The sequence below is a fragment of the Cygnus olor genome, chromosome 20 (genome assembly GCF_009769625.2).
Source record: "Cygnus olor isolate bCygOlo1 chromosome 20, bCygOlo1.pri.v2, whole genome shotgun sequence".
In the NCBI taxonomy this organism is placed as follows: domain Eukaryota; kingdom Metazoa; phylum Chordata; class Aves; order Anseriformes; family Anatidae; genus Cygnus; species Cygnus olor.
In genome coordinates this window covers 1209820-1223881 of record NC_049188.1, presented here as the reverse complement: position 1 = coordinate 1223881, position 14062 = coordinate 1209820, and the positions used below count along the sequence as shown (strand labels likewise).

The 14062-nt window shown below is 48.8% G+C and overlaps 1 protein-coding gene across 5 annotated transcripts in view; it reads right to left on the bottom strand.

The window, feature by feature from the left end:
* Positions 1-14062, bottom strand: part of CALN1 (calneuron 1) — a 155289-nt gene that overhangs the window by 121411 nt on the left and 19816 nt on the right. For 3 of the 5 annotated variants that reach the window (XM_040532559.1, XM_040532561.1, XM_040532560.1), the window contains exon 2: positions 13562-13756. In XM_040532559.1, the coding sequence (XP_040388493.1) occupies positions 13562-13683 (122 nt within the window). In that variant the 5' untranslated portion in view covers positions 13684-13756. Of the gene's footprint in view, positions 1-4399; positions 5178-6014; positions 6119-13561; positions 13757-14062 lie in introns of those variants that run through there. The other 2 variants (XM_040532562.1, XM_040532563.1) reach the window with 2 other exon arrangements.

Genomic DNA, 14062 nt, shown 5'->3' with positions numbered 1-14062 from the left:
AAGTGGAGAGGGTAATCACAACACTGGAATAATTTTAATATAACTTGAGGTGGATCATAGTATAAGATTCAATCCAATATACACTCCAAGCATTTCTCCACTCCAGACATCCAGGGCTGTTAGTTTCTTTGGTAAAGTGTCTTCACACGCTCACTATGACCCGACTTTAAAACACAATCCAGACTGCAATGCCTTACAAACCCAGTCTGCTGGGAGAGGATCAGCTGACGCCAGTGAACACCCACCCCAACAAGAAGTTTTCAGAACCACATCATTAATAATAACCAGGCTAGTTATTACCAATTACTATTATGCCAGGAACAGGGTATGATAGGAAAGGGTTCAAAGACTGTTGTGGTCATGGCACCACTTTATGCAGAAAACTGGAAATATCAGCTGCATTTGGAAGCACAGGATGTGTAGCATTACAAAGAAGGCAACCAGGGTAACTTTGCCCATCCACAGCAGCTGCTTAAAGCCAACCACAAGTCCGTTTAGCTGCTTATGGGACAAGTATATAGGTAGAGCCCAAACCTGCCATGTCCTCCATGGGTGCACAGCAGTGGGGAGGAATGGCTGCTGTCAAAGCCCTGGAGCAACGATGCTGCAAAGCACTGAAGCACTCCCTGAACTCAGATCTGAGCACATGCTAGAGCACCTTGTCCCCCAAGACCTTGATTCACAAGTAAGCAGACCCTACCAGAGAGAGCTCAGCAGCCTTGAGAAACTCTGCACTTCTTTCTTTTCAGGCTACCGGTATTTGGAAGATTATAGAAAAGCTGTTCCAAGAAACCAAAATACTGCTGGAGCACAGTATTTAGCTCTTGGGGTGGCACAAATTACAGCATCCTTATTTTTATGTCAGTATTTATTTGAAGGAAACGTACAACAGAAATCTGACGCTGGCTGTATTTTAAACCCACGAGCACTCTGTAAACAAGCTAGACCCAGAGAGATTTGTATGTTTCTTCTTGAAACATAAGGAGAACCACCGAGACTGAATAATTGAAAACAGTTACAGAGACTTCATTTTCTTGTTTTTCCTGGGATTTGCTCTTGGGCTGGCTGCTCCCAACCTCCATACCTGGCAGGGATGACCAACTATTTGGAATCTCATTTGCATAATAGTTGACAGCTCTCCATGGGGGATCACTGCCCTGGAGGAGGTCACCAATATGCAGAAAAAAAGAGTGCAGAGAGGGCATTTCTCTTCAAATGCAGTTTTTAAAAGGGGTCAGAACAGAGCATCTAAGATCAAGTATGAATACATAAATATATCTCAAAGAACTCGTTATTGTGACAATTTTGGTAGCATCTTTCATCTAGAGAGGTCCTCAGACCCTTGGAGAAGCTTGCAAATAGGCTGCACAGATATGTCTGGGTCTTCACATGCATGTCCACAGGGGCACGCTTGCCCTGGGGGCTGCAGCAATCATGGGAGGTGATGGCAAAACTCCAGTTACCTTCACTGGGACAGGTTGCAAGCATCAGCAGTGCTGGCTCAAGCCAATGGGCTATTTACATAGCTGTTTGTCTATGGCTTTGCAGGATTGGGCAACCCTTCAAAATGATCCTGGTATCTATGCAAACAGCTATGGTCCTGCAAATACAGGAAAATGAAGAAAACCTCATTAAACTGGATCAATCTCAGAGCAGGGGCGGGCTCGCCCGCAATTCATTAACATCAGTGAGGCTCTGCCCTACTGACCCCTTTGCAGAATCAGGCCCCCGGCTGGAAGCAAGTACAAACGCAAAGAGAATTTAGGTTAGGAAGGAATTAAGCCAAACTGGAATTTGTGCAGGATAGCAGCAGCGTCTGTTCCCTCAGCTATTCCCCTCTGCAAGGGATGCGACCAAGTGAGCTCCCAGCTTCTTGGGCTCCCTCACGTCCCTGTTTCTAGGTGTTGGCATCAGGGAATAAAGATCCCGAGGAAACTGCTTGCACACACACACTCTCACTGCACACACATGCCCACCGTGCTGTCACCTACAGCATCCCACCCAAGCGTCCTCCTGACTCTTTAGGACACAGAGCCTGCAGGCTCTGTAGTTTGTCATGCTCTGTTTCAAAGGCAAAAGAGATGGATTTTGACCCTTACTGCACTTACAAATATCCCAAACTGTACTGCAGAATGAACCCCTGCAAATATCTCAGGGAAGAACTACCACAACCACGCACGACAACCATGGAAGTCCAGGAGGGAAAGGAAAGGGGTGTTTTGGAGAGCCCCAGGCAGCAGCACCGAGCTCCCCCAGTGTGGCCGTGCACCTCCTCATTCCTGGGGCTCGGGGACAGCAGGGAGCCGCTGCACCTCAACACCCCACTCTGTGACCCCTGTGCCCTGCCAGGCACCCACCGACACCACAGGACCTCAGCCCCGAGCAGCCACAACCTGCGTGCAGGCTGCCCGGCCAGATTTCGTGAGGCATGGGGAGGTGTGTGCTGCCTGAAAGCCTCAGCTGCGAGCAGACTTAATGACAGCACGCAGTGCAGACATCTAAGGTTGTTTTTTTTTTTTTTTATCACGCTGTAAAAATGTATATACAATTATGCCCTGTAAGCCTCCGCAAGCAGATATTAAGTTCAAGGAATGAAAGGGCAGTTTTAGAACCACCCACTGAATTTCTATACATTTTCCATGTCCTACCCGTGGACTTCAGGTTCAACAGACTAAATCCATGCTGCGACTTTAATTACCATTGCTTAAAGCCTTTATTTGGAGAAACATTTTCACATTTTTGTGCTTTTATCAAAGTAGACTGCCTTTAATTAAAAGCAGACCTGTAAAACAGTTTGTTTCTAGTGCCCTCTTTTCACGATAGCCCAAGTACTATTGCATAATACCCTGTATTTACTTCAGTTTCTTGCTTACACTTTTTACACTAACCACATTCACAGGTTAAAAATACAATTAAAGACTATCCAGTCTTGCAAAGCTTCTCCATACATATCACTTCCCCCTTAACAGCTGAGGTAACTGACATACCTTTAGTTGTAGCCTGTGTAACACCAAATAAAACTGACTTGACATTGTTTACCGGACCCATAAAAAAAATCATTTTAGTTTACCTTAGCAACCCACCTGGCTAAAATGAATGCTCTCAAACCCATTCTACGTTGCCAACATATTCTGAAAAGGCACAGCCTTTTTCATTTTACGTCTCCAAATAGACTGCCTGCCATATTTCATGCTGAATCAATAAAGTTATATGTGCACAAATGGACTAAAATGATGTTTACTGGTATTTCTAATACAAGTAGTTTTTCAATGGGTATTTTGTTCGGCTTACAATAACTCCGGAAGATAAAACATGCATAGTACTATCATCTCAATACTGGTCAGACAATGATTTTGCTTAGAAATTAGGTCATTTAAAGAAAAATAAAATGAGAGGACTTGCATTGCATTATAACTTACAGAGGAACATTTCCTGGAGGCTGTATAAGATGCACAGGACCAGCCATTTAAATGTATTGAGACTGGGCTGGGATTTATTCTGTTGATGGAAAGCCTGGACAAGTGGCCACAAAAACGCTGTTTATATATTCATCTATATTTATATATACACTCATATATCATGATATGGTAGGAATAAGCTGCATCAGCAAGCACATTACGATTGGATAAAAACTGCATGATAATGAAGTCAGAGAGTGAGAGTACAGCGAGAGGAGGTACAACCTGGTCTTCCCATGCAGCCGAGATAGGAAAGGAAGATTTTGTCTAAATTAACATTTGTACAAGCTATTTCTTTACGTTTTGGTGGGTTTGGTTGTTTTGTTTTTCTTTCTTTTCTTTTTTTTTCTTTTCTATTTGCCAGATTCAATATCAAGGAGGTGCTCTGAAAGTGCTTTTGTTCACTGATGAAATCCATCAGTTTGCAGAGTCAAGCCCTGGCCTGATCCTGCCCCACTGGCAAGTTAAAGGAAGGTGCTGCGCGAGCGGGACGAGGTCTGCACGCTCCCCCAGAGTGCAGGACCAGCTCCTGCAGGACGGAGCCTTCCAGGGGCAGATACCTGCAGCCCTTATGCTACCTCCAAGTTTCCCCCAGCACAGGGTTCAGCCCGGCCCCACCATCCTCCCTGTCCCCACTCCGCACACGGGGGGTCCTGCTGGGGACACGCAGGCTGCCCCACCAGAGCCGGGGAGAGGATCTAGCCACAAGTGCAGCACAGAGAGATTTACCTACAGGTACAGTGCATACTCTGAGGAAACAGCTAACGATCTCCAAAGACGCCAAAATCTAAAAAGATAAAGCTTCTTCGCAGAAATAAATAGTCACATCACTACACACGCGTGTACGTGGGGAAAGGACGCACACGAAGACCCTCTCCCTCCCCATAGTAACCAACTCAAACCTCCTTTAGGAAAGAAAAAATGGCATTGGGAGCTCTTACCTGGTAAAATTTATATTCCCAGCTACCAGCACACCTACAGCAGCCAGCTCTCACTGGGCATCACGCAAAGGTGCGACAGCAGATCATCTTAGGTCACAGAAGTTTACAGCCATAAGAAAAAAAAAAAACAATCCCAAAACAAACCCAAAACCCACAATATGACACAAATGATATCCCTGTAACGGTAGTCTTGTTACAAACAAGATGAGATGAAGGAGGGGTTTTTACTTGCTCCGAGGCATCATATGGAGCTTAATCACAGGCGGTTACGTATATGGTGCTTTTGGCCTTCAATCAAGTGTGTCATTTCGGTGGCAGCTGCCTACGTGATGTAAGCAACCTGGGCGATCCAGTCCTTTGCCAATCACAGCCTCGTGCAGCTATTTTACAGCTGAACAATGGGGAAACTTGATTTCCCACGCAATGAGGAGGACGGAGTTGTAGTCCAGCAAGCTCAGCGAGCAAGACAAGGTCCCGCACCTCTCCTCCAGCAACCACAGCCTGACCAGACCTCAGTGAGCCGCTGTTCCCTCTCTGAGCTCCTTCTGCTACCATCTCCTCGCAGAGCCCATCTGTATCCTGACGACTTTCAACGCACTCCGAAGCCACCGAGAGCCAAGACAAGCTTGCAAGGTGCCCAGCGAATGAGTGCGACACAGTGCGGCGCGTGCTAAGGAGGATGCAGCTGCTACATGGAAAACAGTGAAACTTGGTGGGTGGAAAAGGTCTGAGCTGCTGGTGAGTAACAGGAGAAACAGCTCACACTCAGGACACCAGCAAAGCAGCTCAACCTTCCTTAATGCATTCCTTTTGATGTTCAAGTGGGTAAATCAGGAGGCAATCACTGCAAATCACATATTAAATCTTGTGATTGAAATTATCCCTGAAATACAACGAGGCAGGGCTGAATACATTAAACCCATTACTAGGCGACAGGGCGACAGGCAGGACTCTCTTTGGGAGTCTTCTGGGTGCCGACACCGGCATCGGTAGGCTTTAGGGGCCGAATTCCTCCCTCGTCGCGTTGATTCCAACAGATTCATTAAGACCCATCTACTCAATCGGATGGCGGATGCTCCCTCTGCTCTGGGATCTTCCTTCTTATCTAACTCCACACGAGCAGGACACCGCAGAGACACCGAGCACTTATTACATCACCCGCGGGAACAGTGGGCCTCGAAATAAAGCCCAGGACTCTCCGGGCTGCAAAAGTGCAGTGACGCCGCTCCATGGCAACTCGGGCCCCTCTCCTCCCGCACGCGTGTTGTGCCCACGGCCACGGGGGGAAAAACCCCAAACCACCACAGCGCCCGAGCCACCGCCACCACCGCCGCGACACCAGGCAGGAGCCGGGGCTGAGCCGGGAGGGGGCACTCGCAGAGCCCCCCCAGCGTCCCCCGGCCCTGCGGGGGTCCGCTGCGGGGCTGCCCCGTCTGAGCGAGCCGGCGGGGTGAGAGAGCCGCCGGCAGCATCCCCGGCTCGGCCAACAACAGGTCGGTTCCCGTTAAGCGCCGGGGGGGCTGCAGAGAGCCCAGCGGGGGCTGCGAGGAGCCTAGCGGGGGCACCCAGCGCTTCACCACCCCCCCGCTGGAGCCTCCCCCCTTCCTCGACTCACCTCTCCACCAGCCGGCTCCGCCGCTACAGGTTTGCTCGGCTCCTCTCCCCCCTCCAGATCGCTCCTGGCCGAGTTATTCGAAGGAGGAGGGGGGGGGGGAGGGGGGGGGTGCGGGAGGAGGCAGAGAGAGAGCTGGGCGGTGAGGATGGCGGAGAAATAAAAAGAGGGGGGAAAAAGGAAAAAAAAAGAGGAAAGGATAAAAAAAAAAAAAAGGAGAAAGGGGAAAAAGGGAGGAAAGGGAAAAAGGGGGAAAGGAAAACGGGGAAAAGGAATAAAGGGAAAAAAGGGGAAAAAAAGGAAAGGTAAAAAAGGCAAAAAAGGGTAACAAAAAGGCAAATAAAAGGGGGGAAATGGCAAAAGAAAAAGGGGGGGGAAAGGCCAAAAAAAAAAAAAAAACACACCGCACCCTGTGTATTCAAGGCGGCGGATAACGCCGCCCGGGGAGCGGAGCGGAGCAGCGCGCTGCGGCTCAGCGCCCCATGGCCCCGCCGAGCCCCGCCGGCAGCCCCCGGGCAGGGCGGCGGCGCTGCGCCCGCCCGGGGCCCACCCTCCGCCGCGGCCCACCTTGCGGCAGGCCCCCGCTAACCCCTTCCTCGCCGCTCCCCCGCCTCGCTGCCCACCCCCTGGCCGCGGAGGGGCCGGCCGGCGGCTGGCTCCAGCCCCCGCCTCGCTCCCCGGGGTTAGCGGGGTTGAGGGCCCCCGGGGAATCACTGATGTGGGGCCGGACTCCTTCACTAGTGGGCTCCGAGGGTCGGTGGGTGTGTGCTGCTGCCTGGTCTGTTTTTAGGAATAGGATGTGGGGGGGCACTGGAACAGGTTGCCCCGAGGAGCTGTGGGTGCCCCGTCTGTGAAGCGCCCAAGGCCAGGCTGGATGGGGCTGGGGGCAGCCTGGGCTGGGGGCAGGGGGCCCTGCCCATGGCAAGGGCTTGGAACTGGGTGGTCTTTAAGGTCCCTCCCAACCCAAACAATTCTGTGAGTCTATGAAGCAGCAATGGAGGAGAAGAAACCACATCTGCACATGTCCCAGTGCTTTCCCACACCCTGTGCCCCAGCCTGGCCAGCCTGCGTGCCCCTTTTGTGCTGAGGAGCAGAGCAGGGAGCTGTGGGTCACCAACGCAGGCAGCCCCTTCTGGGCACACCATAAGCACATGGCCTGGGGATCTCTGCCTGGTATGAACAAATCCACCAAAAAGCAAGTCCAGGGAAAGCCAGGCCAGGATGCTTCAAGTGGGGTGAAATTCAGCTAAAGACAATTTAAGATAAATACACCGCGGGATGTTCCAATGGTGAAATCAGTTGACTGCAGAAGAGCCTCCAATGGGAGCCAAACACACGAGTCAACTAAAACTGCCTTCGCTGGACGCAGGACGCAGCCTGGAGGGCCCTCTGGCACCTACAGCAACACTCCCACAACCAGGTGAGCACTGAATGAAGACCAGGGCCTTCACAGTGTCAGTTTTACAGCTCAAAGGCATTTAATTCACATCATGCACGTGCTGTACTTTTCTGATTTAAAATACTCCCCACCTCCTTCCTTTCAGCCTTGTGGCCACCACATTTCCCACACTGGGATTTTACCATCAGAAGGGATATGGTCACCAGCCCAGGAACCAGGGGCAGAGGATTATTTTTTTTTAGCTGGTCTCTATGTACTAGAAATCCCATCTCCATCGATTATCAAACCACTGCTTTGCCAGCTCAGCTGCAATGCCCAGCCACAGGATTTCTGTGTCCTGCTGCCTGCTTGCCCTGTCCAGGGCCTGGATGGAGATGCAGGAATTTAGCAATAGTCCAAGTCCCTGACAAACCATTGGGGTGTTCAGGCCTGGCTACATCCTGCAATTTTACCATTCTGATGAAGCATTTTTGTGTCTAGTGAGGACACTGCTCCTGCAAGCTGGCTCTCAGCACTGTCAGGGGAAGCTGAATGTTTCATCAGGGTGAGACCTGGATCAACCTCTTTGCATCCTTTTACTTCTTTCTTTTTTTTTTTCCCCCAGTCCACAAAGCAACTTTCACAAGTGACTTCCCAAGCTTCATCCGGGCTGCATACATGAGTAACGCGGGGTAAAACCCACTCACTTGCAGCACATTATTCCCTGCTTTCAGCTAATTTCCTTTCCTTCAGCTCTGGAAGACATTAGCCAAAAAGGTTCCAAGCTTCACAGCTCAATACAGTAGCTGGAAAATCCATTAGGGTTATATATTTATTATTAAAAATTGTTAAAGGACCAAGCTCTCATTAATCCCTAAACATATCCAGAATAACTCCAAACTCGTGCCTGTGTAAATAAGACCAGCCTCTGGCCCTTTTCTTCTCTGTGAGAACCCAGAGCAGATCCTGCCAGACCCTCGTTTTTAAGAACCTGTCCTTAGTACCAACAGGGGTGGCAAGAGGAGGGAGCGCTGTCCAGAAGGTGATGGCCGCCTTGGAAATCAGCGCCCCGATGTCCACATTGCACTCCTGAAAATGATACGGTGAGAGACAATATAACACTAATGTGACAAAGCAAAGCACTGAAAAATTATGCGAGGTAGGGCAGGTTGTTGTCAGAGACCTGCCCGGCTGCCTGTTGGGGACTGGTGGTGGTTGTCACTGTCAGCACCGAGCCATCGCTCTAATAACAAGTGGATTATCGCTCGATGTAATTTGCTTTCAAGCTACTGTACACCAGTCAGACTGATTACAGTTGGGTACCTCCCAGCTCGCAGGGAGACGCTCAGCAAACCCACAGCCATGAGGCACCACAAGGTCTTAATTTCAGTTTCAATGTCTTTTTAGACGAAGGAAAGCAGTGGCTGAACGGTGAGCTGGCAATAAACATGGCAGCAATAAACGTGGCGTCCAAGAGGAGGCAGGGCAAGCCAGTGAATGATTTGAGTAGAGGCAGGTGTCTTAAAAATATCCCATACGTTACCTAGATGTAAAGTCTGTAAGGGTCAAACTTAGAGGTCCCTTAGAGAAAGTCCTCTATTGAAATTAAGTAGTTGTGCTCAGTCAGGAGCGACCCACTGAAATAAAAACTACAGAAGGTCTGTGATGGCCACTGAAGTGAGGAGGCCCGTAATTATTGCCAACAGTACTGGGGGGAGTTCGGTCCACTCCAACTGTAGATGTCCCAAGAAATGCATGTTCAGCTGCTCCCTGGAGAGGGTTCAAGAGCACTGCATGGTCTAATGGCTCTCACAAGTGGGATTAGTTTCTCAACTTTTAGCCTAATTTTTTTGTATTGCTTAATTTCATCACATTATTTCTGATTAAACGCTTTGTGGAAGGCATACAATTGCTCCCTAGCCTGGATTTTCACGTTTTGATGATGGTTAATTATTCCAGGAGAAACTTTTATTTTTACTTCTTATTCATCGTGCTTTTGCATTGGGTGGTTTATTCTGAAGTTTAATTAGCACATTTCAGAACTAAATATCTAGACTAAATCATTGCTGAGCGAGCTCTGCTCAAGGATTTTACGACTGCTGTGCACAGCCTCCACGCACCTGCTGACACGCACAACTGATGCATTGATCGATGGGTTATTTGGGCTTGCATGTGTTGATCAATGGGTTATTTAGGCTCACTCGTACTGATCAATGGGATCTTTGTGCTGGAGACAAGCCTGCTGAACGCTGCAGGGCCTCAGGGAAGCAGCATCTTGCTGCCCCGCTGTGCTGGGCTCTCCTGCACCCCATCCTCTTCCTGCTGCAGGGGAAGAGGATAGACAAAGGCACTGATCATGATGGGTAGAAAGGGCAGCCTAAAGCCTCTTCAAGCACCGGAGATAGTATTGCATGCACTGACAGCAGGTCTGGGCTGCAGCAGCGCTGGCAGAGTCACATCTCCAGCCCCACCATCTGCTTGAATCCAAGGCTTCATTTCAGCCTATTAGAGAGATTGGGGCTGGCTGCAAACATCAGATGTAGGCATAGGTTTGGCAAAAGTCCATCCCTCTCCTGCTGTCTCAGACACCAAGATTTTGATTCAAGCTCATCTGCAAATACTAAAAAAAACTTCAGTTTTGCAACAGAGTCCAATGTAGTGGAGCTCATCACAAAACGACACCTTCAAAGAGACAAAAAAAGAGAACTCCTTATATTACATTATCTCAACAAACTGAAGCTACAGACAAATGCGATTACACCCACAAAAATCTGCTTGCTCCCAACCGAGAGTCCAAACAGTGGCAGCTACGCCGAGGCCAGAAGGATGTGCTGGTGCACGCACAAGCTCTTCCCTGCAAGCCTGACACCCAGCGAGCTCCTGCAAGGGGCACGGCTCCCAGCTCAGCAACAATGCCCATGTGCGAGAGAAAAGCACCTCCTGTTCACACCACTGAGCAGGCTGGTTTTACGCTCCTTATTTACACAGAGCTCTGGCACACTGTGTAATGAAAATGGGGAAGGCTTTGAGCCCTTTGCTAGCCCACAAAAATAAGATGACTGTCTGCACCAGCACTGCGAGGCAAACAGCCCCAAACCAAACCCAGAAAACTCACAATGAATTTCAGTGGGGAGGGCTTTTTTTTTGTTGTTTTGTTTTGCTCTTAGAAAGATAGCCCTGTAATTTAGTGAGTCATACGTTCTACATCCTTTGTTGCTTTTCATTTTCAACATCTTTAAACTGTTTGTGGAGAACTCACTTATTTTTAGACTTCCCATCAGTGAGAGACATTTTAGCTGGTTTGGAGGGGAAAAGCTCCATTGAGATTTTTGTATCTGGGGTGTTAATAGGCAAATTTCCTGATGGAAATATATTTTCTTCCTCTTCTTTCTTTTGCATCTGACTCGGAAGCTGGACAGTGATTTTTGGGCACACCAAGGTCAGACCTGATGGAGGGAGGAGGATGGCCACAAGCAAATGCAGACATGTGTAGGGGCTTGAAGAACACATGTGGGCTCTGGGAGCACTAGTTATCTTCCTCCCTTGTCATCAAATCTGAAAATCTCCTGCCATGCACCAGAAAGCCTGTGTAAGTTAAAGGGGGAGAGCATGCCCCAGCGCAGTGCTACCCCAGATTTTTCCATGCTAGGGCAAAACCATGAAGAGTAGTTTAGATGCCACGGGGAAAAAAAATAAAATTAAAACTATATATATCTATCTTTGCTTTAATTTTTTTTTTCTCCAGAAAATTGACCTTTTAAAACAGAAAATAATGTTCTAGTCAGTTAATAGATTTGAGTTTGCTTTGGTTTGTTTACAAAAGCCAACACCTCTTTTCACATTGCAGTTTGGATTTTTTTTTTTTTTTTTTTGAGGAACTTTAAAATTATATTGGAAGAAATTTCAAAATGAAAATCAGTTCTGCAGCCCTAAAAGTGAGGCACTTCTTTTTTTAAAAAGAAAAAAAGCTGAATCCTGTCTGCCTTTTTTTTTTTTTAATTTTAATTAAGTCAATCAGCAAGGAAAAGGCCTCCAAACAAAAACCACACCAGCACCAAACATCCCCAAGCCTCCAGATGCGCATTCCTCTACCTCCAGCCAGCGCTGCAGTGCGCTCACTGCCCTCAGGTTTCCCAGGGCAGGCACCTTGCTCAGAATGAGAGCGAGGGACGTGCCTGTGCAGGCAGGGACACATCCTGCTCCTCCACATGCAGACCGTTTGCATGTGTCCAGACCATACTCCAAAATGCATACTATAGACCCAATGCTGAGCTCAATGGACACATCCCACAGACTCTGTCTTGCACTATGGAGATGCTTGGATTTTACCAGCACATGCCACCCTAGCGCAGGCAGCAGGACATGGGAAAGGACCAGCCACCGTCCCCCTGCGGTGTCCCCAGGTGCCAGCTGGCTCCGCAGCCGCCACACGCTGCGCTCGCCCCATGCCAGCTGCTGAGAGCAGGATGAGCTCCTGAGCCCAGAAACAGCGGCGGCTCTCTGGCCAGCGCAAAGGAGCCTTTTCCAGGACACATTTGTAATATTGCTGAAAGCTGCAGCCCTAACGGAGGGCTGGAAATACTCCACGGCGCTTTGGCTGTCACCTCTCCCCAGTGTCACAGAGAGGTCTGAAATACCCAGGTTCTGTTCTGCAGTCTCCGACCATCTAAGACTTCAGAGTAGGTTTATATCCAGGCCATTGCCGTGCCTTCTGTCCCAGACATTTTTGTGGCTGTAGCCCGATGTCACCCACCCAGCTCTTCCTTTTCGGGATGCACAGCCCAAACCAGCCTAACTGTGTGCCCAGCACAGAGCTCTCTGCTCTACTTGTTATCAGGCTCCAGCTTCATGTCCGGATGAAGCCAGCACTCAGCATCCTCTGGAGGAGCTGCCACCATCTCCCCATTGCAGATGTCCACACAGTGCATGTGCAAGATCAGCCTTTGCCATTTCACAGGTTCTTGCAAAACAGCACAAACTCACTTTGCTCAAACCCCGATGACCCAAACTCATTGGTCTGTGTCTTGGGAGAAACATCTCCAAGAGAAGCTATCTCAGGGAATGGGCTCTTGCTCAGTAAGAGCAAGGCACAAGGATAAATGTGCATAGGCTGCAGGGCGGACAATGTCAATAGGATTAGTTTGTTCTATTATTTGTCATGCCATATGCCCTGGTACTCGATCCACAAATCTGAGCCATCAGCTGTGAACACCTGTCAAGGAGTTAAGTAATTTTCCAGTTTCTGGGTAGAATAACTGGAGACAATAAGGCTGATTTAATCAGCAATGCAGAATCCAGAAATGCAGTGGCTTAAAAATATATCGTGGTATATTTTGTAAAAGAAAACCTTTCTGTATTAGAGTTTAACCAGAAGAGGGAAGATAAAAAAAAAACAAAAAACCACCTCCTTAGTGGATGTATTGCAGTACAGAAACAAGGCAGGTATTAGGTGAATGTATGGTGGAAAGGAGATAAACAGGACACCACGTTCTCCTGCTTGTCCACAGGAGACAGAAATCCCCATTTAGAAAACCCAATAAAAATGTAATTCTTTCATAACAACTGCATCCACTGTATATCGTTTCTCTGAGGAAAAAAAAAAATATAAGTGACTTTGAAGTCCTCCAATGCCATCAAGAACATATTTTTTCCCCCAAGTATCTCAAAAGCAGCAAAAAAATATGAAAAAAATTAATGACTGCTAACAGCTGAAACAGATGGTCTGCTGTGAATCCCCACAGCCTCCTGCAACTGTGAGTCAAGCCATTTTTCAAAATGGTGAAGAAGGGGGGGTGGGGGGGGCAGAGGGAGATCAATTTCCAAGATTACCAGGCTTCCAAAAATCCATTTGGATTTCCCAGCTGAGCGCCAACAAAAATGGAGGGCTTGGCTGGTACAGATCCTCCACGGGCTTGATCCCAGAGCGTCCCTCACCCACACATCATGCACACATAGGTGCTCTGGACACGTTTTCTTTTGGCACAGTCCCACAAAGATGCGGGATGAGGATTTACTCTAAGATTTTGGCCAAGGACCATTTACACCATCAGATTCCCAACATGTGCACCCACTGCCGGTCCCCAGTGCTGCCCACCCTCGGGAGCAGCATCCCTCCTGCCCTGTCCTCCCACCGCTGTTGCAAGGAACGGTTTGAGATGAGAAAGCCACTTGCCAGGAGGGAAACTCTGGTTGCCTGCTCCTCTCCTGCAGCTCCTCCGTCTCCCTGGGCGACTCGTCCCCTCGGCCACCTTCATGCTTGGGCTGCCCCTCTCCACGCTCTTCGATCAGCCCCATCAGGCAGATGCAGCGGCAGGTTCACGGAGGTGCGCGAGCTCATCATGGGGAGAGCGAAGCGAGCAGTGTGACTCTGTAAGGAGTTGACAGAAACTTACTGCATGCACTGTACCAGTTTATCATTTATTTAAATTCAATCTTTCAATAATTCATGCCAGCCTTTCACTGTGGAGCAGGACAACAATGGCAGGAGCGCAGTGACACAGGCAGTGAATAACCACATCTGGAACAGATGTTCAGTTCTAAATAAAAGCTGGTTTTGCAGAGAATGTTAAACACCATGGGAATAGTATGCTTTGGGACACAGCCCTGCTCCTTCCGGGGGGCAGCAGCAATTTGCTCATATGTTTTGCAATGCAGAGTTAGGATGGATCAAATG